The following is a 24,099-nucleotide window of genomic DNA, read 5'->3' as shown; positions in this document are numbered from 1 at the left end:
CGCCGGCTGCCCCGCTAAGGCCGCCGCGACTCGACGGCGTGCCCGCGCTCGGCAAAAAACTCTTCGAGTACCGTCGTACCACCTTAAGAGTGGCTGGCGGGCGGGGCTGAAGCGGAACGGCGCTCGCAGCGGGCGAGATCTCCACTTCGAGCATGCGCAGAGAGAGGGCTGCTCTTGGCCGCCTTCTGAGCCTGCGCGGCAACGGTCGCAGAGCGGCCGGGCGCGAGGCAGGGTGCCCCCTTGTGGCCGCTGGACGCGCGGCGATGGAGCTGGCGGCGGCGCGGCGCGCGGTGTTGGCTGCCGTGCGGGGCACGTGCGCCGCCGACCTGCCCCGCCTGCTGCACTGGATGCGTCACAGCAGTAAGCGGCCGGGCGGCGGGAGACTGAGGGGAGCCGAGCACCGGCGCCGAGGGGCCTTGCCCAGCCTGCGCGGGGGGCTCGGCGCGGCCTGTCGGGACGGGGGGCCGCCGAACGCACGCGCTCTGCTGCGCTGGGGTCGTTCTCGTCCGGGTCTGATGTCCCAGCATCTCAGGTTGCGCCTGGAGACAGTTTTATAAACGCGTAGGGAGAGTCAGAGGCCGGGCGCGACCCCAGCGGTGCTGGGATGGACAGCCGAAGGGCTGGGACGGAAAGCCTGCCGCTGTCGGCGGCCGTGCGGGTATTGGAGCCGAGGGCACCGTGTGCTGCGAGGCCGCGTCCCCGCGTCGGGACATGCAGCGCAAACCGTGTGAGACCCCGTCGCCCTCCCAGCCCGGCCCGTCGTCTGATAGGAAAGTTATTGCCAGATGCTTCAGGGCACGCACAAGTCACGCTTAGAGGAGAAACGGGGAGTCCCCGGGCTTGATGAAGGCTGGCGTTTGATGGATATGATTAGAGTTAACTGTAACCAGACGTTCTTCTGTGTGTGTGTTTATTTACACATATGCATACACAAGCACATATGTCTACATGTATCTGTATATATAGGTAACATCAGGGCACAGCGTGTCAGTAGCAAGTGGTGGAATTTAGGCTAATTCGATTTCCCAGATTGACAGATTTGTGGAGAAATTTAGAGCCTGTGAAATGTGGTCCCTTACCACTGCCTGTAGAAACTACCAGTCTCTGCATCTACTGGTCATGTTGTTTTGGCAAAATTCCTATCGCTTGCTCATTTTTTGGATGCAATTTTGAGGTTTTATAGACTCCCCACTAAAATGTACATGCATGTACATGTGCCTCTGTAGTAGAGGAGAGGGGACTAAAATGCTTTGTGCAAATCTGTAAGAATTTGCTATTGTTAAGACAATTATTGTCCAGATGGTTTCATTGATTTGTTAGGCCTTAACCTGCTCGTATTTTTCCACTCTTCACTTTTCCAGAATAGCTTTGTCCTTCTGGTTCATCTTCTTTTTTTCTTTCTCGAGTGAGCCCAGACTCGAGCAAAGAGGTTTCTTTCTATTCTTGGTTTATGTTCCTTTGTCACCAAGCAGTAAGTAAGCAGAAGCATTTATCCAATTTCTGTTCTCTTTCTGTAGTTTTGCCAAAATCACAAATGTTTGGGGTGATGTTCCCAACAAAGCACTTTGATGATTCCTTTCTATATGCTGCCTCTGTTTCTCTGAACAGCTGTGTCTGTATGCTGACAGTTACCTTCACCGTGGTCCCATCCCCCGGTCCCCTCCCAGCAGCCTAATTGTTGCGTTTGAGTGATCGCTGTCCTCATTTGTCCTCACTGTAGCATGCAGGGAGAGCAATGACAATTAGTGCTGCTTGGTCAGAGGATTGTGAGGAGCTAGGACTAAGGTTTCTGCTGTTGCACACTGAACACAACTCAGGAATTTGGAGTTCCTGTATACCAAGACAAAACAGTACAGACAAAACAGTGAGAGAAAATGAAAAGGTACTGTATTTCTGTACCACACAGCAATATGGGTGAAGGAAAGAAACAAACTTGTAAAGAAAAAAAAAATGTGGGGATGTAGGGATAGCATTCTGAATGAAAAAAAAACAGTAAAAGTTAGGAAAGGTAGGATAAAAGGAAACACAGATGGTATCCTCATTGATAAGTTGTTTTGCTGCGGTGTGTGTTTTCCCCCCACCTCCTGCTGCCAGCTTATTCCCGTTCCTGTCAAGGTGTTGTGCTTACAGTTTTACTTCCAGCTGAGGAAGACGGCACAGTTCCAGTGCTAGCTGTGGTCAGGCTTTCTTCTTCTCTCCCAAACAGAGCGTGCATGTAGCCTTACAGAAAGCTATATGTAAGTGGTTGCCTTTTAGCCATGTTTGTTTATTTAACTTAATTGATATTTTCTGATTTCCATGTGGATTAATATTTAAAAACAAACAAACAAACAAAAACTTTTCCAGGAAAGAGCCAAATTATGTTTTAGTGAAACAAATAATATAAAGACTCTTATGTAGGTGGAGCTAAGAGAACATTGCTTAGGTTCTCAGTTTAATGATTTCTGATTAATCTTTCTTAGTAATTATGGGTATGAGAGTATGTGTAAGATGCTATTCATTTTCTTTGTCCCAATGGAGAACAAAATAACCAGTCATGCTTTTTTTAGTCTTGCAAATTTTAGAAGTTCCAAATCTTTACGTATTGTGGAAGAAGACGTTACAGTTTTAAGGCAGCTGCTTAGCAACACAGCTTTGCTGTTTCGCAGTTGGGCAGCCCTTCCCACACACTGCAGTGGGACGTACGTCATTTCACGGTGACTTGCCTTCCAACTTTTCCTTTGAGTTAGTCTTAGATCACAGAGAAAATGAAACAATAGCAGTTGGAAAGTATAACAGGAACCTTTGGTGTCTTAACTGATTTTTTTTTTTTTTATCATAAGATGATTAATGCTTTAATATCCTTCTACAATAAGCACATTCCAGAAGTTCTGGCTAAGAAAAGCTTGGGTGAAGCCCAAGAGTTAATTCAAACCACTTGGGGAAGCCCCCCTGAAGATCCCACTCAGTTGGTCCCAGCATTTGATGTATAGCTTCTATATAAATGCATGCATGCACATATTCCCAATTGTTCTGCTGCTGCCCAAACTCATAAAAATTTTCAATAGCAGGAAGGGTTGCATTTGGTACTAGTGGGTGCTGGAGAAGATAAGGAATGAAAGCAGAGATTGATCAGGCTTCTGTATCTCAACAGAGATGCAAGAATCAAAGTAAGTAGCCCCAGGAATGCTAATTTCAAGATTGAAGTCACCTAATCACTTTACTTAGTGGCAACTGTCTGGCAAATCTTTGCTGTACTTGGAGCTATGTTGCATGTTACCAATGCCTGTCTCTCGATAGATGTCAGTGAAGCACAGATAAGGTGATAAAAAAGACCCTTTGTGGTTTTCAATGTACTGTCATGGGATCTAAGATAAATGAAAAAAAAAAAATTCAGCAGAGCCATAACAGACTAATACAAGCTTTTTTTTTTCAGTTATGTAACAGTGAAGTAAAACAATCTTACAAGCTTTTTCCATTTTATACATTCTGTTATAAGCTTTTCTATTTGAAGCTGAGGATTTCAAAGTGATTTAGAAGGCTGAATTCCCAGTTGTTCATACAGTGTTGCATTGTTTGAAACAATAACTGAATAATAAACCATCACAGATCCTCTAAGTTAAGGATAAATGACGTATAATTAAGTATGATTATTTTTTTCTTTTGGATTCACTTGTACTGGGGGTAAACCAGCTTTGTAAGTGAATGACGTAGAATTTAGTTTTGTAACTTGGAAGTTGAGGTCCATCAGTGCTGTAAGCTCAGCCTTTTAGAAGATGATGAAGGAAGGGTACCTGACAAAATTAACTTAACCAACCATGGTAGATATGTTTCTTCATTATAGTGATCTGCACACAGATAACAAAACTTTTCATCATACTCTCAGAAACAGACCATATTTGTCCAGTTTTTATATTATGTAATTCATGACCGAGGTGTTATTGTGTTCCTAGCCATTCCTAGGTAAAGTTAGCAGATGCTGATTTCTACAAAAGAAGGACATACAATAAAATAAGGAAAAAACCTCTCTCATAGGGAACGTTGTCTAATGTTTTCTTTCTATACTGTTGTCAGTGCAAGTGGAATGAGTTTTTGAAAAGAAAAAAGCATGGGTTTCTGTGATGTAACCAAGTGTAAGTGTAGTTTTCTGTGCATATGAAAAAACAATTTAGTGCAGAGTTTCATGTCCAAATGGGTAGAAGTGATTTATCCAAGTAGAATATCCTTGCAAGAGATCAGGTAGTGTTGCAGGGCCACGTTAACGGGAATGTATTTCTTACAATGATACCATACCGAAAATCTTCACTACTCTCTTGTTTGGTAAACCTTTTGTCACCAATTTTAGGAACTGAAATTAATTTTCTTTGTTGCTCTCGGTTGAGACAAATGATACTGCTGTGGGAGAGAAATCTTAAGAATACCAAGTATTTCTAAGTTGTTAGTCACTGAAACTTAATGAAAGTGGGGAAAGCCTGTGATTGGAAAATGGGTAAGTGAAGTGACCAGTTTAAAATTTAACTTTGAAGTTTTTTACAGTTTATGAATGAGAAGAACTAATAAAATAAGCTCCATTTATATTTCTGCTGGAAAAAAAGCTAGATATTCTTTACCAATGGTTAGTGATGTTTAAGGATACAAAAAGCATTTGGAGTTCCTGAGGAAGCATTCTCATATATTGAGGTTGGAGGTTGGTTCTGACATTGTTAGCCAGAAGGGGGCTAGTAATGTTCTAGAGAATGTGGGACTTCCTCTTTGACCTGTTTGTCCAGTATCATAAAAGCACACTGCACAACTGAATTAGCTTTATATCAAGTAACATGGATGGTAGTATTCGCTTTTTACATGTCTGAGGCTGAATATATATCTAGAAAACCATAAGGTGCTGGCTGTTACAGTTGCTTCTGCTAAATCCTCATATTTCCACATGAAGTCATCTTCTGATATCAGTACATGATACCTGGATCTGAAGGTGTTAGTGTAGCAATACTTTCTATGCTGCGTGAGGATTTGTCATGTTTTCTTAGCATGTGTTGTATTTGCTGTAGAAAGATTGAGCAGCACCAGGGTGTTAATTAGAGTTTTTGCAACGTGTTGATTAAATGTTAGAAGTATGTGTTGAATAGATCCAGTGAAACCGGTTTTTGAAGTAAAATACAAACACTCTTGCATTCAGACTTCCTCCATAAACAAATGATTGTGATTCATCTTGCAGCACTTCATGAACTGTATGCTTCTTTCCTGGTTAGCTGTCTGCTCTATGAACACCAGGTTTGCAGACTGCATTTCATATATTCAACAGGCACTAAAATGATAGCAAAAATAGTTTTCTATTTTAGTTTCTTCTTTGAAGATCCTCGTAAGTTGATACAGAATTTCTCAAGAGTGAACGATTTGTTAAACACCAGGGTGGAGTTGATAAAACTGTACCAGACTGAGGCAGAAATACATATTTTCATATTTGGCACCTGCATTCTGTACTTGATGGCAATCTGAATGTTTACATACTGCCAAAGCAAATGAGGCATTGTGGGAGCTGCTGCTGTTCTTGCTTTGACAAGAATGGTGTGACTCGGAGCCTGCATTTAGTCATGGGGTAAGCATGCAAGTGCAGAGCATGCCTTGTGCAGCTCCTGCTATTTTGTTGTCCTTGGAGGAACATATTCTAACCTCCTTCTCTTCTTTGCAATACTGACAGTTGATAAGGAGTACTTCCAATGGCCTTTTATGTTTCATATTAACGTCAATGGTTTCCAATGTCCATTTAGTTTTCTGTATTAACATTTCATTTGAGCTGCTCAGATGTTTTAAGAAGACTTTTGGTAGGTTCATACAGATCATCCACAAGAACTGTTGTACATGGTCATGTTTCCTACGAGGAGCTCAGAGGGCCCAGTATGATGAGACGTGTTGTGACGAGTGTTGTACAGATGGTAGTCCCAGCAGGAAGGACAGTCGGGATTTGAGGAAGGGGAGCATGCTGCCCATCTTCCACTGACAGTGCCATCTCACTGCAGCAGAGACGGGACATGACATGCAGACTGTAGGACCATTCCTGCCGCCCTTGGCCAGGAGAGGTCCCTCAGGGTGTGAGGGAGTGAGCAGGCCTTAGCTCATCAGTTCTGCAAGGAACGGAGCTAAGTTGTGCTCTTGCCATGTGATATGGCTGGCACGGTGGTCTACAAACTCTTCCTGCATTTCATTAAACTCTCTATATATGAATTTGATACTCTTAACAGCTGGATGAGGTCTCTTGCATAGTAATAGTATTGTTGTAAAGCATCTGCCAGATGTAGGGGCTTATTGCCCCCAGACACCAGTGTGTACAGCTGCTAATATCAGCTTTCTGCTCTCTTTCTGTCCATGTCACTACTTTTCCTCTTGCTTCTTCAAATGTTTTCCACCTCTGCAGACTTAGCTTTCTAAAGGTCTGTCCTAGTGCCAATGGACCCATTCCCACATTATTTATTAAGATTTCTCCCAGCTTAATATTATCAGATTTAAGCAACAGTTAGTTTGTCGACCTTCCCATAATCTCTGGGTTTACTTCTGTGCATCCATAGAACTCTTCTCTAAGCTGATCAGAAAAGTCACTGATTCTGGAGTGATCCTAAAGAATCTGGAAATGCTGAGCGAACTCTGGGACTCACTGAGATGGGTGCTTATTAGAGGTTTCACGTTAAAACGCTGACAGGCAAGAACTGCTGCTTTGCACCTGTTGTGTTGTTCATGCTGCTTCATTTGCAGCTGCCTCCTCTGTCATGCCCAGTTCCTCTTTGCAAAGTTTGCATCTTCTGGGGAGCTGAGGTTTTGGAGGACATATCTGTGAGCTGCTTCAAATGGCAGATTGTCTTCTAAGGTGTACCATGCCCATCAGGGCTTTGGTATGTTACTGCTGCACATTTGTGAATAGCAAACTAAATAGATTTTAATACTATGGGGAATTTAGGATTATCTCTTGGTATCGGTACTGGAAGAACCATTTATAATTGTACCTTCAAAGAAGAGAGTGTTTTGCATTGATGAGTGATAGTTTCTTTAATAATGTTGTTCAGACTACAGGGCTTAAGCAAAAAGCATTTCAGTAGCATTTAATACTTTAAAAGTGTAGCTGGTCTCTGGATACTACCTATACTAGCCTTAAATTTTCTCACTGTTTCTGCATTGCTTGTGCTTTAGAAGAGAGATAGCTTATGCTAGCACAAAACTATAGTATGTTTCATAGATTTATTTTGAGCCTGCTTGCCATCAAGCTTGCTCATACAAATGTTTCACCTGAGACAGCACTGCTAACAAACATTAGCTTTTTTATTAACACTTAAAAAAGCTGCCAGATGCTTTGGTGAGTGAAACATGTACATGTGAAAATCACAGTCTGTATCCTTAGTGGTATTCTAAATAGAGCAAGAGGCAAACCAGAAGGAAGGGGGAACAGGACAAATGTGTTAAGAAGTCAAGATGGAGTGACTGTGTTTTTTAGGGTTACGTTTGTGGTTGGTTTTTGTTTTGTGGTTTTTGTTTCTTTTATGCATATGTAGTATTGACCTGATGCGTGCCTTTGTTTAGAACCACCAGTTTGGTGTCTTCTGAGCATATCCAGGCAAAAGGAATTTCACATAGTCCTTCTTTTGAGGAAAATATAACAGAAAAGGAACAACACAGGTGTACAGCAGATCTCAAGCTGAATGTCAGATAGGGGGCTGACATTGAGACTAAGGTATATAAGCAGGATGTTGTTTGCAAGGCGTGAAAAGTCTGGTTGATGCAAATAAACATTTAGCTAGATAAATGGATTTAGTTCTGAATACTGCGGTCATAAAGGATGAAAGAGTTCAGAGGTTCCAAAGGGGAGTGATGAGAATGATTAGACTCGAGGAAGAATGAAAGAAAGGGTTGAAGAAGTAGATCTTGTTTCTTCTGGAAAAGTGATGGCTGAGGGAATGTGATGAGTCTTCTAAGAAATAAAAAGCTTCTATATACAAGAAAAAAAAAAGATTTCTCTGTTTCCATTGTAAATGAAACAAAGAAGTTTAAGTTGTGGCAGAGAAATTTAGATTAATTACTAAGAAAAGTACTTAATTCTAACGGTAATAAGTGTAGTCGAGCACTGGAATGGGTTGATAAGGAAGACTGCAGATTGATAAGGAAGATGGTAGATTATCCAGCATCCAAAAATTATTTATTTAGATAATAGTTTGGGAGAAGTACTGGTGCTCAGAATTGACTCTGCCTTGGAAGAAGAAGGGTTGAAGAGTTGGTAACTTCCGAAGGTTCCTTCCAGGTCCTTTTTCGAACTGCCTAAATTAAAAAAGAAAAGAAAAAAAAAGTGTTGAAAGAATGAAGGGATATCTTGGAAAAATAGCAAGAATTTACAGTGTGGCTTTGCAAAAATTTACTGGTTTATATCTACTCTTATTTTCTTTCACATTTGAAATATTTTGATAGTTTTACTCACATAAAATCTAAGTTGAACTGTTGAACTATGCATTATCCCTGGTTGTTTTTTTTTGTAACCACTTTATTAGAAAGATTGGAATGTATAAAGAGAAACTTTTATAAAAAACCAAAAACAAATCAAAAAACAAAACTGCATTCAGGCAACTGTGAGTTTTGTAATTTCTCCAATAGTTCAAAAACATCTTTGATGTTTTTATATCTTAAGCTGAAACAGTATCAGTTTAGTGGCAGTCAGACCATCATATGTGAGTTATAAGTTTATAAATATGAAAATAATTTGAGATTTCAAAAAAGTGATACGTTTATTTTCAGTGTTATTACAACCTAAATCTGTCATTGGCTGGGAAAACTAACAAAGGCTGAAAAATGCATTTCAAATAAAAACCTTATCCATCTGGTATTGTTTATGTCTTGCAACTATATTGTATTGGTCATCACTTAGACCACATGATCTACATATGATTGTTCAGAGTTTTTGCTTGTTTTGATTTATAGGTGACTTTGATGAGTTTGTGATGGCGAACAATGATGTTGTACTCAAAAATATCGCTGAAGATTTGCGGAATCATTTACCCATTGAGGCAATGTTTAATTCGGAACATCTAGCTATCCAGAAAGTAAGCTAATCATTATGGTCTCCTTTTGCTGAACCATGCATTTATTTGGGGCTATGCAGTTTTACTTGTTGCTCATAGTAGAGAATGAGCATTGGATTGAGATATGGGTAATTGCAGTTTGGTTCTCAGGTCTGTTTCTGTCTAACTGTGAGACCCCAAGGAATTTGCTTCATACTTCTTAAAACTTTCATCGTAAATTATTTGGCACTGCTTTTATTCTTTGTAGTATGCTACCTGTCACAGTGATTCTTTAATACTAGCTTCATAATAGACTCTAACAGCCCCCTGAAAGACAATAGAAATACAGAGCCAGTGCTCTGCCTTTGCCGTAATGTGGGCAGCCCAGAAGCAGTTTCCAGTTCTTTTCAGGTTGTGATGGCTCAGAAAGAGGTAGGCTGTGAGCCCTGTGGGAAGGGAGAACACCTCTTCTGCTTGAGTTGTTAGAATAGCTGGAAAGTGAACGCATTTCCTGAAAGTGTTGTGTGGCTTTTAAATGAAAAAATAAAAATAAAAAATGGATTGGCCACTCTACGAAAGGGAGAAAAGGAACAGGAGGATAAAAATTATATCCCTTGAAATGATGAGAAAGCAAGCACCCCAACTGCTATTCTTCTGACTGGAAGTTACACTTGTGTAAATTGGGTGTGTCTAGATTCAGGCATAAGGCATCAAGATGAGACTTCCTGGATGGTTGAAATGAGAAGCAAAATTGCCCTTTCTTAGTATATATTCTACTCTTGTGAAAGAGAAGAAGCTTCTGTTAATTCGTACCTCCTCTATTGCCAAGCATTTCTAAGAAGACAAAGTTCACAGCAGCTCTCCCACTCAGCTGTCAAAACCTGCAGCTTTCATTTCTTTGTCAGCTTCCACCTACTGGTTATTTCAGAGGAATTTGATGATCCAGTTTTCATGCGATATTTCTGTGGTTTAATTTTGATTTGTTACTTCTGAATAGGGAAACACTTGGCCTCGTGGATTCTGGTAAAGGTAGACCAGTGAAGTTAAGAAATATGGTTATGCCTTTCTTAAGTTTTCTTCCTTTTCTCAGATACATCAGCATCCACTGCCCATGGTTCATGTTGATGCATTCCTTTATGATGATGACTTTGTTGATACAATGTGTGAGGAGGGGAGAATGAGTAGGAACTACTGTACAGAGTGTGGCTCATACAAGACTGCATCTTTAGGTAAGTACTCTTTTGGAAACATGAGAAGTGAATTCTTTTCAACTATACATACTGGTTTCTGCAATGACTCTGCTGGGCAGCACAACATCCATCTGATGGAAGCCTGGTGCAGTACACAGGCCAGTATTATTTCCCATAACTACTAGAAGGAGTCTCCTATATGTAAAAGTCCAAGTAATTTGCTGTGAATCGGTGACCCTAGTTGCCCACAAAAACTGGATCAGGCTATGTACCACTGAAAAGGTATATACACAAATAATACTGTAGCAGCCCATGCAGTAGCCTCAGTCTTCTCTTGCACACTGAAAAACAGTGGAGAGCATCATCTGTCTTAAAGCTTGTATTGTGTGGTACGGATCAAGCATTGAAGAAGGAATAGCTTATATGGAGAACATTCTGTTCCTTACAGCCTTAGAACTGAATTTTAAGCTATTAATATGTCTGTTCATAAAAAGATTTGTATGAATTGTGTTGAGCTTTAGGTACCATGTTTACTTTTCTACATCAGTGATTCCAAGTTATTGTAATTTGTTTTGTTTAATACATGTCACTGTGCAGAAAAAGGTAATTCAGTTTCATGAAGGATTTAAAAATTCTCCATGTAAAGGAATAAATCTCTGGACTCAGGGCAGTCTGCTGACAGGCTGGATCAGATCTGTAATCCCTGGTTTTCCTGGGTCCCATGCACTAGTTGAGGAAAGAAAGAATGGGTTTTCAGTGATGGTAACTCCTCAGATTAGTATTTTATTGGTTACTAACATATTAGTTAGTACTGCCCACCCAACATCTTTGTTCTGTTCTTATTTCCCAGAGTTTATTTCGCATTCCTTTTCCCTCATGGAACTGAAGTTTCTTTATCAACATGTACTGCCTGACCTGACAGGAAAGGTAGTGGTTGACGTTGGCTCCAGGCTTGGTGCAGTGCTATTTGCGGTAACTTCCAGCACAGGAATTTATATTTTATTACTGTAACAAACATATTCCTTCTCCGATTTCCTACTCTCATTCTCAATCTTGGACAAGTCATTCTGAACAGCATCTCTGATCTGACTGAACAGACTATGGTGCTGCTTCTACTGCTATGGTGATTTTAGTTTTTGCTCTTTCCTCGCAAAAGAGAATACTAGTGATCTTGCTTATAGAGCAAAACAGTCTGTTGTCCAACGCAGCAGCATATTGCTGTCACACATACTGCTCTTTTGCAAATTCCTGCTCTTCTCCTCCTCCATAAGTGAGTTTGTCCCATATGTCTTGACCATGTCTATATATAGATCAGATATGTTAAATTCCTTTATGAATCTGACAAACTGTTGAATTATACAAAGGAAGGCTTTGATATGAATTTGTCTCCAAAAACATATTGTCCTGCTCTGTGTTTTAAAATGCACATAAAATACTTCATTGAGAAACTTGAGTGCAATTTTGATTGCTTTTGGCATGGCTGGTGCAACATATGGCCAACAGCAACGCAAAACACACATTACAACTTTTTTAAAAAAGTCAATGGCTGTTTAGGGCTCAATCTTGGATACGCTTGAGCATGTAATGTTACTCATCTGAATAATTTAATTTTGGGACTACTCAAATGAGAAAAGTTACTCCTTTTGTAAATATTTGCAGCATTGGGTCCTTTAATGATAACACTTTTGCTAGCTATTGAATTTCTTTTGAAGTACTTAAATGGTTGTATTGTTATAGTAGAAGATAGTCTCAAGAAAAAGCAGGAAGAATGTTTTGCAAGAAGAGTTCTACTTTTTATCATGTTTGGAAATGATAACTTTGCCTTCACAGGTTGCTGTCACTGAGTTGAATGAGTTCAGAAAACATTAATAATTAGATTGGAGTATATAGTCATCTTGAACTTCCTGTATCTTCTGCACTGTTTGCTGGTGTTTCCCATTATTTGCAAAGTGTTCGATGGAGACAGTGGCAAATAGAAGTTAAAGCAATATCTCCGTTAGGGCACTATAGGCTCAAGTGTTTTTGTTCTAAGTTTTTCTTTCTTTCTTTTTTTTTTTTTTTAACATCTCTTACAAATTTCTAAAATCTCAATCCAGAATGGAACCGCTGATGTATTTCAGGCTTATCATTTAGAGATAATTTCTCTTTTTTTTTTTTTTTTTCATATGCATCTCTGTAAAGCCCCTGAAAATGGCAGTAATACACTACTTAGAGGTGCCAACAAAGACTGTCCCAAAAAATCTCATTATGAGTAAGATTGTCCTCTATCTTCACTCACAGTAACTGTCCTGGCTGTTTTTTCTTCTCTTGCTGTATTTTCTTCTTCCATTCTCACAAGAAAAAAAAATATACAGTCTTCTCCCTTTTGCTATTTTTATAATTTGTTTTCTACTGCTTTTTTCCATCCTAGGCCTTTTTCCATCTACTTTGCAATTGAAGTAAAGTTGAAGATTTCCTACTCTTTTTGTTATTTTGACCTGTTGTTTTGGATCTCTTATAAAAAAAAATTGTGAGACATACGTGGAAATTGTCAAAACGGGCCTAGCTTTGAAAAATATATCACATCCACTGTAAGGCACATCTTAGCTTCTTTTTTTATTAAATACTTTCTTAATATTTACTTTTGTTGGCTTGTTTTTTTGTTTGTTTGTTTGTTGTTTTCCATTTCAACTCAAATATCTGAAGTTGTTTTAAAGGCATAATGGTTACTAAACTTCCTTTTCCTAATGTAGGGTTATCTTTATAGCTCAGCATCCCAACTGTATGGAGTAGAAATGAATGCAGACTTTTGCCAGTTGCAAGAAATGACAATTACAAAATACCAGTTCATTGACAGAATAAAGGTAACTAAATATATGGCTAAGTGTGTATATTTTTAACCACTGTATAGTAGGGATCCTGTTTGCAAGAGCAACTGGTAAATTGGCATTCTGAAAAATTGTTTCTGCCTTTGCTTGTTTTGTTCTTAAGCAAAGGGTTTGTATTGGAAAAAAAATCTCAGTGTGGAAAGAAAGAGGAAAATTTCCAAAATATGATACCACGATGTATGTCTTAACCTCTTTCCCAGATGAATTTACATGCTGGCTCATGCGAAACAGATACATCTTAGTTGTTTCTCCTGGTGAAGAGAACAACAGCATTGCCACTAACTTCCTTGAAACTGAGTGAATGAGAGTTTCTGTCTTGAATAAGAAAATCAAATGTCTGTGCATTTCATTAACACTAGCGGAGGATTTGTAAATTTGCATCTAAGAACACCTAAAGGACTTTTGGCTATTGGAATTTATTTTCTTGGCATGTCAGTGCATGTGTACTTTCCACAAACAAAATGAGTTTCAAACAATATGATATCATTATGGGAATTGTTTCTCAACTCCTATTATGGAAATAACTAGTACTATTATTTTAATGAGAAAAATATTTGGTTTTTTTTTTTTTTTCCCTTCTTGGGGAATACCAGTTGTTTTACAAAAATTGGTAAGTAGAATATGCTGTGTGAAATACTGGCTTTAATCCTGTGTTATATGCATATGCTCTTGAGCGGAGTCAGAAAAACCACTGGGTGCAGTTATTTCTTGGAAATTAAAGTAACTGATTTTGAACCGTAAAAAAATAATAAACGTACATAAATATAACTCCAGATAAGCAGTGTATTGGGTTGCCCAGTTCAGTACCAACTGCTGACACTTTATCCATAACCTTCAATTTTGCATGTACTTTGTACTCATTTGTGATGAGACTGAAGTCACAGTTAGAACTTTGTCAAATTACTTCAGTGGAACTGGAGATGCATATATATGCTTTCCAGCCTTTTATGTACTATATTATAAGACTTTGTTTTTCCTTCACACTTTTTAATTCTGCTGACGTATTCATTTCAGAGGATAAAGATAAGAAGATGATATGTTTTCAAAGCAATGCCTGAGGACTTTAGTATTTGAATTTCATTAGATGCTAATTTAGTCACATGATTCTGTTATCACCCTGCTTTGAATATCTCATTCTTAGATTTTTATTTTACCTCTCTAGAGATACATACTAGCTTAAAAGAAGTCAGAATCCAGCTGCTGATAATAATTTATGACACAGATTTTGAAGAGACCTTTCTTAAATAACAATTGCTTTTCAGGATATACTGAATTTTTGTTAGAACATTTTCCCAAAGGACAGAAGGGTGGAATCCTGATCAACATTTGATTTGTTGAAGTATATTTATATATAAAGAAAGTTGCTCAGTGTCTTTTGATGTCTGAGCAAATGTTTAGATGCTGGAAGGAAAATAAAATAGTTCGACAGATTTAAAATCAGTTGCTGTCCTCTCTGTTGTGCCAACATATAGCCAAGCTGAACAGAAATCAGGTACAGCTGACTTACAACCCATTGTTTCAGCTGGAGTGGTAACTGGGCCTGGCTGTGATGCAACCACATATGCTCTTGTGGTCCTGCATTCCCCAGGAGGAACAAGGGTGAAATTAACAAGCATGGGCTGCAAAGGTCAGTTTAATCAGCACAGTCTGTAAAAGCAGTCTAATTTTAATTTAAGGTCTAAGCATTTTTGAAGAAAATGAGGCATCGCCCAACATACATTTGGTATGCTTATTTTTCTGAATGCTTATACATTTAGTAGCTTATTTTTCTGAATCGAGGCTAAAAATACTAGGGCTGCCATTAACAGGACATGCAGAAAATTCAGTAGTAGTGTGATGTCCTGTGCCACCTATGTATGTGATCTTTTTCTCCTTCAAGCTGTCATTTTAAAAATCCCTTTGGAAACAGTCCATCAGTCATTTGGGTTTGAATTAAGCACTGCTGCTCAGGTATTTTGTACAGAAATGTGCTGCTTTTGTTACTTTCTTCCCTTGAAAATAAGAGAATAAATTAAAATGTCTCCTTTGCCTTGAAATTTTGACCTGAATCCCACTTACAGCATAGATGCACTAATAAATTATGGAGGAATCCAAGTGCTGATACAAGAGTTGCAGCAGATCTAGCTGAGGCAAGTTTTGTCCCTTGCTGTTTGTCCTGCCCCACTGCAGGAAGCTGTAGCCCATCTACTGAGGCAGCAGTTAAGGCTGTATCCATAATACCTCTACCACCTCATAGTTCATAGTTTGTTATTTTTACTTATAGTTAGTAGTGGCTTTATGCAGAGGACATAGATTTGCAACCAGGACCTACCTTCTTTAGGAGTGCTGCTGGTAACAGCAACAGGAGTGGTCTGTCTTGTTTCTCTGCTGCCTGGATGTTTGAACTTCTTTTTGATCAGATCCTTTGCAGGTGTTGTCTATATTACACTATTTTAAGATAAATTATCACAAATATTAATTGTCTTAAAATATTCCATCTATTGTGAACTAACGGATAAGTAGTTCAGATATACACACATTGGAGATGAAAGCTGTCATTTGACTGATAACTCAGGTGTTCATATTTCTCAGTGAAATACAGCCTTCAAACACTAACCTGCCAATTCTGTATAAACTATAAGAACATAGTTACTTCCCTTCCACTCATTACAGGTAGCATTAAATTTAAGGAAATGAAGCTGTTGATACCTAATATTTTCTGAACAGTAGACCTTTGTTTCTGCTGTTACTGATCTTAAAACATTTGGCTCCAATTTCAGTTGCAGTAGTGTACCTTAATAGCATCAGCTGGGATCAAAAACTGTGACAATTTGTCATCTCATTCCCCACTGGAACTCTTACAGGTTGCAGGGTGGTAGTATCTGTTTCCTCTGTCAGTCAGAACAGCATGCTTTACATGTTCTTTATAAAGATGCATATGTATCTTACCCTCTCAACAAGTACTGTTATGTGAAGTTGGCAAACTGTTTTTCAACAGATAAATGTTTATTTTCTGTACAAACATTCAGAATCAAGAATTCTTTTTTACATCTTTTGAATATTGGAAGGAATCCACAAAATGTGAAATGTTGAATCCATAATGTTAATGTATTCCCTGCACAACAGGGAACACACAGAAAATACCAGATGTTGATCAGGTTTTCTGTATGATTTTAACATATGTGGATGCACTTGCAAAAAATTTTGTGGAATTCAAGGAGTATTCACATTGGCTTTCTTTCCATTACCCCCTCAAAAGATTTTCTAGTTTATGTTTCTCAGATTTAGGATGTGATGCACTTTTCCATGTTGAAGAGGAAATCAGACACATCTTGTCAGAGTGTTAATGAGCATTCACATTCTCTTGTCACTATAATCTCACCTGTTTGAAAATGACATGACGTACTAATATCCTTTTTGATAGGTGAAGGTAAATGAAATCAAACCAGCTCCTATGCTAACTGGAGAAGTAGTTGCTTGGGAAGTTAAAGCACTTGCTGTCTTCCAGTACCAGCGAGCATTTTGCCTTTCCAGCACTCCCAGTCCCCATATAGGTAATGAGAATTCAATTGTCAAATTTGTCTGTAGTGTTTTTTTTCTAGCTGTGATCCCTTAGTAAGGAACTGAGCTTGTGAGGGGCCTTGAAATATTCTCAAAAGAATGTTTATCTAGTTTAACTTAACTGTGAGCATCTACAGTGAGGTCAGTGAAATACACCTTTTTGTGATGGGTTCAAAAAGGTCATAGCATGTGTTGTGATATGCTGTTGATTTTGATGTTTATTTGAAGGAGGTATTTGTCTCTTAAATTAATTAATGTTTTGTGAATTTTTTCTCCTTCAGGTGATTCATGCAGACATCTGTACTCAGGCTTCACTTCTTCAGAAGGCTGATGTTGTTATAATGAATAATGTCTTTGAATATTTTCTTGACAGACTGGAACAGGCCAAGTAAGCTATACATTCAAAGAAGTAATCTATTTCTTTGGCACTGTATGGGTAGCCTTGTGGAAAACCACAAGGTTGTGCTTTTTGAAGTCACTTACATAAATTATGTAAGGAAATGTTTTAAAATGCCTTTACTTGTTTTTCTTAACTGCTAAGATATTATGGCAGTTTTTGTTGTTAAACTCACTGAATACTGTTCTTTTGTTTACCCAAATCTTGCCCTGTTACACTGTTAAGGGTCTGAAGTGACTTTATCAGCATAAAGCTTGATTTTCAGAAAGAAGACAGGTTGCTCTGACTTGTGGATGTCACAGCATTGATACAAATGCAGTGCAAAACATGGATGTTAATATTTTTAATGTATTTTCATAAGATATTGTACAAATAAATGCATAAATGCACATTAAGCTGCTTCTTTTTAGGGTACTGGATGCTTCCAGATGAGCGTTTGTTAATCATTATCCATTTAAAACTTAAATAACTTTACCTGCCAAAAGTTACTGTGCCTTTAGCATGGGTAGTTAAAAGAAAAGAGTGCCTGTTCCACTAGCATTTTAAGTTAAGGCGTGTTCTCTGTACCAAACAGTAAACAGAGACAGAATGGATGGGTGAATTAGTGGCTGTTTCACATTGCCTGGAGATTTGTTTCAAGGCACATGACTGAGAATTCATTTAATTCTTCGAGAATTCAGTTGTAGTGGCTTAATGTTGCATTAGTACCATGAAGACAAATTACATTTGAAAAATTTGAAAATTAAATTCCTTTTAATATCAATTGCTGTGCTGTTAGAAATGAACCAACTCGCAAAATCAGAAAAAAAAGAAATGCTGGGGGCTGTATTTAGATATTTCTATTGCTAATGTTTTAAGAGACTTTTGTGATGACTGCAAAATATGTATGTATAGAGCTGCTTTAATAGAACTGTGTGCTTGGGGACTGGATTTTCTTCAGAAGTTTAAAGGGACCAAATGTTGATGTTTAATCTTAGTCCAGAATGAAGGTATTGACAGTACAAAATGACATGCATATATGTATCAGAGTGAAAAAATTTTTTAAAACCCCAACATTTTAAGACCATGTATTCCCTCTGTTGTTAATATAAAGTCTGATTTTGTTTGTACAGAGTTATTTGCTGAGATACAAACAGTGAGTGATAAGCATATATAACAAGTCTTCAAGCTTAGTCTGCCTCCATCGACTTTTAGTGTTAGATTTGTTGTATCTCAGAGGTGTTTCTATCCCTGAAAATTGATGACGTATTTTCAAAAATGTTTCAGAGCTTAGGAATTTATTGGTTATAATATAAAGAAATAATATATTTCTTTCTCTAAAACCTGATGATCTGCTTTTAAATGTTTCAGAGCTTGGGAGTTTATTGCTCGTAATGTAAAGAAAAGAGGGTCCTTGTTAGTTACAGTTCCAAGCCTTAAAGAATCACTCTCAAAGCTCCAGGTAAGTTGTTTCAGCCAGCTTTAGCCAACACGTTTTGTCATTTTGTGTGGAAGTGGCAGTTCTGTTCTGGAGGTTAGATGCTTGCCAGTGTTGTCATCAGAAAGGGTATGTAATTCAGAGTGTAGACTAAAATGTGCAGGACTCTAGATTCTTTTCCAGATTGACCACCAACAATCTTCTGTACGTTAATTGTTCCTACCCATAAAATGGAAAACCCAGTCTATATCAATAGGCTCCATGAATCATTGCATTATCATGTGTGTTATTACCAAGACTTTAGCTATGAAGTTATGAAAAATAACATTGTATAAGCTGCATAATTATGTAAATTCTGTGATAATAATTTTAGTCATGGATTCAGGCCAGAACTGTGACAGTACCCACTCCTCTTAAGACTACATCCAGGTATAGGTGTAGAACCTCAAAAGTACACATATATTTACAAACTTCAAGTTAGAAAAGAATTCAAAGTTTTACTTCTATTTAGCTTTACATTTGTGTATTGCCTTAAAATGTGACAAACTGTTTCACTAAACCAGTGGGAAAAAGGAACATATTGAAGAAAAGACCATCCTTGATGGTATCCTATCTTCTTTTCTGGTGTCAGCATCAAGAGTGTTTCATAATATGCCATTATGAGCTATTAGAAGTATAGATGAGGAGAGAAATGGTATCCCAGCTAGGCAAGTGACTCCCATCAGGTGCATCAGATCACCAACATAGCTTTAAATTGCAGTTGAAAGCAAAAAGTATGACAGTGCAACTTTAAATGATGTTGAATGTCCTCTGTTGCTGCTGTTCTGTTGTTCTCTGAGTACTAATTACCTCTGACAGACCAGCTTCTGTTCTGCATCCATTCTGCCACAAGTCACTGGTAGCTTACAGTTGTTATGTATATGATGCCTATATAAATTTATAATATGGGCTAGCTTTAGTTGGGAAACAAAATGCTGATAATACATGACAAAGTTACTTATAAAGTGGCTTGCTGACCAACAGTCTGCTTTGGAGAAGTTAAATCATTTGTTGCCATGTGTTGATGGATGAAATAGATCCTCAGCCCCAGGAGATGCAGTGATGTCACCTGACATTTTCTTAATGTAGAGAGTAGTCACACACCAGCTGTAGTCTTATTCTATATTCTCTAAACATAAACATAAAACAGGAAAGTAAGTGTGATTCTTCTGCAGTACAGTTAGCTGTTCCCTCACTGCTTCTGTCAAAACAATGCCCTGAGCTCAGGGTGTTTGAGGCTTGTACACAAATGCAGTTAGAGAAGCAGTTGTAACATACTAACAAAATATCTAGTCTACCAACTGAGATAATTTTTAAAATTTATCTTTATTACACTCCTATTTAAGTTAAATGGCATTTCCAGAAATGAATTTATCCAGTGCTGCATAATTTGCAGTGACTAATCTGTCTAATTATGTCTTGCTTTCCTAATGTTGCACTGGCCTTACTCCTGTTGTGTTTCTCAGAATTGTGTTAATTTAATGATCTGTTTTCATTGTTTCAGACGGATATACAGCTCAGCCAATGGGTAGAGGAGGTGCAGCTAAACTATGATGTATATGTGGAAAAGGATGTTGACAGAGAAGCACTTGAACAAATACATTTATACAGGATTCTGTAGTACCTGGAAAAACTTATTAATATCCTTGCAATATCGTATATTTTGAGTCTAAAATGAATTCTGATTTATATGTATGAATAAATTGAGTAAAAGTTGTTATTGTGGTTTTTAATGTAAGAGTCTTTCTTTTGAAACAGGATTCCTTGTGGAAGCATTTTGTCTGACCAAAATATATTGACTTTTAACTAAAAGATACATTTTATTTTTAGTAGAAATGTTAGAAAAAGTGACTATTGACTGATGGCAAAAGAATTTTTGTTCCCTAGCAGTATGCACTGCTAAAGTTTGCTGAATATATAAAACCTAGGAATGGCAAATCATTATTAATGGATGATAGCAATACATTTAACATAGCTAGTTAAAAGCTGCATCTGTTAAGATGTTTCTGTTTTGTTTTGTCAAAAACCAAACCAAAACTCTTTCTCCTATGGAATTCTTAGATTTTCTTTCCACGGTCTGCCAGATAACCTGAGCATTTTCTGGCATTAGTTAAGAGAAATGACTTCATCCATTTAGTTAATCCTTAAGGTAAGGATGTTAATGTAAAACACTGAAAGGTACCTAGGAGGCAGTGAGAATTAATACCACAAGCCTGGAGCTGAAGAACCCTGTTCCATGCTCTGCACTTCTAGGGATTATAGAAAGTATAATAAGGGGTTAAGAAGCTGAAAATTCTGAACAGGTGTCATGGCTTAGCGGAGGCTTGGTGGTGGCGTAAAACATTGGAAATTCGTAACAGAGCCTCCTCAGAGAAAAAAGATCCACATACGCCCACCACATTTATATTTAGATTTTACATTCTAAGGATGTGGAGCTTTTAGTCAGCTGAAGAATGTTTCAGTTTTTGCTAAGCATTGGCAATCAAGTGCAAAAATATTAATTTTGGGAGTTTTGGACTAAGTGTGTTGTGAAATCAGAAACATTGTTAGAGTCTGAAAGTTTACTACACAACTTAGGGCTAATGCAGATGGGAAAACTTTAAATTGGATTTCAGTTTTGAAATGATTTATTGGCCAGTGAACTTTTATAATATATCTGACAGACGAAAAGGAACAGTGGCCATTAGGCAGTCAGTAACAAAGAAGTTAAACGGTACTGGATAAATGGTAATAAGTTTTAAGAAGCTGTATGGTTTGTTTGGCATGGAGGAGGATGTTTAAACTTGAGTGATATTGAATCACAGCCCTAAAACATGACTGAATCTGTTCTTTATGCATTTAAGAACAAACAGGCTTTACTTAAAATATTTATTTTATTATAGTAAGTAAATTGTTGATTGCCTAATTGCCAAAGAGACAACTGCCCTAGAAAGGGAACCTAGAAGAAGCTATGCAGTAGCTGGCAGGTAATGCATGGCTAATAGATCTAGCAAGGAAAGAATAAAAAATGGGAAAAGAAATGCATGTGCAATTCAGAATGAGGAAATGAGACTGCAGTAATCAGTACAATACAGTGGAAGCTGTGACTGAATTTGGAGTGTGTAAATAGTCTACTATAAAAGGAAAACTGGCTGGGTGTTTAAAAGCTACTGCATAGCCCCACTGTCATGTGAGAGAAAGAGACCGTATTGGAATGTTTCTTACTTGTTTCAGAGGTCTGTCAGGATCTGCTCTCTAATCAGCTGCCAGGACTTCTGGTTCATGATACTGAGTATAACCTGTGCCCTGCACCTTTGGTAATATAGGAATGATAGCTTTCATTGCAGTCATTTCCCCTCTTCATGCTGAGTCTTCAAATACTTTTTGGGTGTTGATCTCAGATTAAAAAAAAAAAAAAAAGCAGTAGACTGGGGCAGATCACTAGCATATTTAATGACATCTGTATCCTCCGACTCTGGAAATAGCATGCACGCATCTGGAGTTCATATGTAACAAGGGTGCAACAGGGAAGAGCTCCTCTTGTCTTTTTTAGACATCAGGAGAAAGTCAGAGGTGCGTTTAACTTGCGCAAATTTCTGTCTTCCTCTGCTGTCCTTACTAGGTCCTTGATTTAAACCCAGACATCCAAGTGTTTGCAGAGAAGTTTTGGTTTAAAATACTAAAAAATAAAACTTTTAAGTCCCTTCAGATGTTTCTTCCTAACTTGACTTCATAGGGCCTGAGCTCATAGGGCCATTCTTAAGGTTGTTAAATGAGGAAGGCAAGCTCAAATAACTAGTGTGTGAGAGAAGGCGTTAATTGAATTTGTTCCTTTTCCAACTTGTCTGGCTCCTTTTAGTCCTGTTACAGATTCCCTTACACAGGAGTAGAAAAGTAGGATGTAAGGAGGTTTGCAAAACCCTTTGTGATAAGTTGGAAAATCTGTCCTTTTGTACATTTGGTCAGCCTGGGACATCAGCAGAAATTCACCTGAGAGTATCCATATTGCCTCAGCGCTGGTTTTGCTTGTTTGGTCCTCAGAATCTATCCAGTGGACCGAGTCCCCATTCATGGTTCTACTGCTGCTGTACTGCATGCTCCTTGGCAGACAATTCAACCTTTCTCTGCCTTACTGTCTATGGTGAAAATAGGAGTAAGAAGTCCAAAGCAAGGTGCTTGTTGGAATCATCAGAAATTTCTGGCACACAGAGAAAGCCACTCCACTCTTCCCTGCAGCATAACTCTCCATGCTGTACTCTGTCTTCTGCAGAATGAGCTATCTGAAGTTCAGATCTATTGAGAATTACTTCAGTAAACCAAAGAAAGTGTTTGGGACCCATGGTAATAGGGCAAAAGCTGTCAAGCTTTAAGAATAATATATTCACAAATTGAAAACATTGCAGATATATTCACTCAGGATCATGCCATCAAATGCCTGCTGTGGGCAACCTGGTTGTCAAAGGTGAGTCATTTTCCATGTGTGCTTTTTCCCATTAAGTGGTATTGGAAGAGTATAATGACACATGCTTGGGAAAACTTGACAGTGAGACAAGCTTGAAAAAAAATCCACGTCCTCAATTTCTCATCATCTGTGTTCTCTCCTTTTCTCTTTAGATTTCTTTTATCTTCTGTCTCTTTTAAACTATGTTCTCCCTCTCTACTACCAGAGCCAGGACCAGGCAGTAGTGCAGCAGGAAGCAAGCAGGAGCTCTGCAGGAGTGTGGCCATTGAAAGACAGTGACAGCAGACATAGCCAGCTGCTTTAGCTGAGCAGCTTCTCAGGGTCAATGCTGACTGGAAAGATGATGGGAGCACTTATAAAGGGCTGCTCCACACCCTCCAGGAATTCCTGTCAGGACCTCCAAAGAAACGTGCAGAGCTGGCTCCATCCCATCTTACAGGCACTGCATCAGACTCTGGATCTTTCTCCCCCACCTCAGTGTAACAGAGCTTGGCACAGACAATGCCACAGCTCCTTGCCAGCGTTTTAACATGGCCTCCCAAAATTCACCCTTGGGCTGTGAGAAACCTCTGCAGTACAGGGGTGTGTATTTGCAGAATTGGAGGAGAGTAATGCTATTTGACCAACAAATGCACGTTAATTACTCTCTCTACAAATATCTGTACTTGCACTAATTGTGTGAGAACAGATTAATGTGGCAGAGTGTTTTGGTGAAGGAAGAGAGATGGAACATCATGCTTAAGTATTTTAAATTCCTGCAACTCAGAGCAGCTTGCAGACGTTAAAAAAATGATGCTTGTGTGGCCTCAGGGATGAGTCTGTTCTGACAGGAGTGAAGAAGCACTGTGCTGAAGGCTTGGATCTTATCGTCCCAGGAGTCCACTGTGCCTTGTAATTTAGGAGCCCCCCACTTGATGGAGTCATTCCCCACGTGCCTCTTTCAGGAATGCTGACAAACAGATCTTAAAAACTCAGAATCAGGAGTCGCCCGCTTGCTCTAAGTTTTTCCTAGTAAGCATTTGGAATTTCCCCACTCCTGGCTGCATGACATCCCAGCCCCTCTTGCAGCTGTGGTAGTCCTTTACCTGGAGACCATATCTCAGAGACTTTTGGATTCATTCATCTCTGATGATCCCTCTACATTAAGGGGAAAAAAAAAAAAAAAGGAGCAAAACAGTCTTCATTTGCCATAGCAGGATG

General features: G+C 38.6%; 1 protein-coding gene across 5 annotated transcripts; it reads left to right on the top strand.

Annotated features, from left to right (window-relative positions):
- Positions 1-8: 8 nt before the first annotated feature.
- On the top strand, positions 9-20,191 carry LOC100549111 (uncharacterized). 5 transcript variants are annotated; one of them, XR_014883627.1, is made up of 8 exons: positions 9-360; positions 8,929-9,050; positions 10,099-10,237; positions 11,049-11,125; positions 12,931-13,041; positions 16,469-16,598; positions 16,887-16,993; positions 18,353-18,443. XR_014883627.1 is itself a non-coding variant. In XM_085225206.1 (8 exons), the coding sequence occupies exons 1-8, from the start codon at positions 153-155 to the stop codon at positions 20,077-20,079; spliced, it is 972 nt and encodes a 323-aa protein (XP_085081332.1). In that variant the 5' UTR covers positions 9-152; the 3' UTR covers positions 20,080-20,191. The 5 variants fall into 5 exon arrangements, 3 of the variants coding, with proteins under 3 accessions (XP_085081332.1, XP_085081331.1, XP_085081333.1); XR_014883626.1 differs by having other exon boundaries at positions 11,049-11,170; XM_085225206.1 differs by lacking the exon at positions 16,469-16,598 and adding an exon at positions 19,963-20,191.
- Positions 20,192-24,099: the final 3,908 nt, after the last annotated feature.

The sequence above is a fragment of the Meleagris gallopavo genome, chromosome 5, assembly GCF_905368555.1.
Source record: "Meleagris gallopavo chromosome 5, MGAL_WU_HG_1.1, whole genome shotgun sequence".
NCBI classification, from domain to species: Eukaryota; Metazoa; Chordata; class Aves; order Galliformes; family Phasianidae; genus Meleagris; species Meleagris gallopavo.
This window is presented reverse-complemented; position numbering and strand designations above follow the sequence as displayed.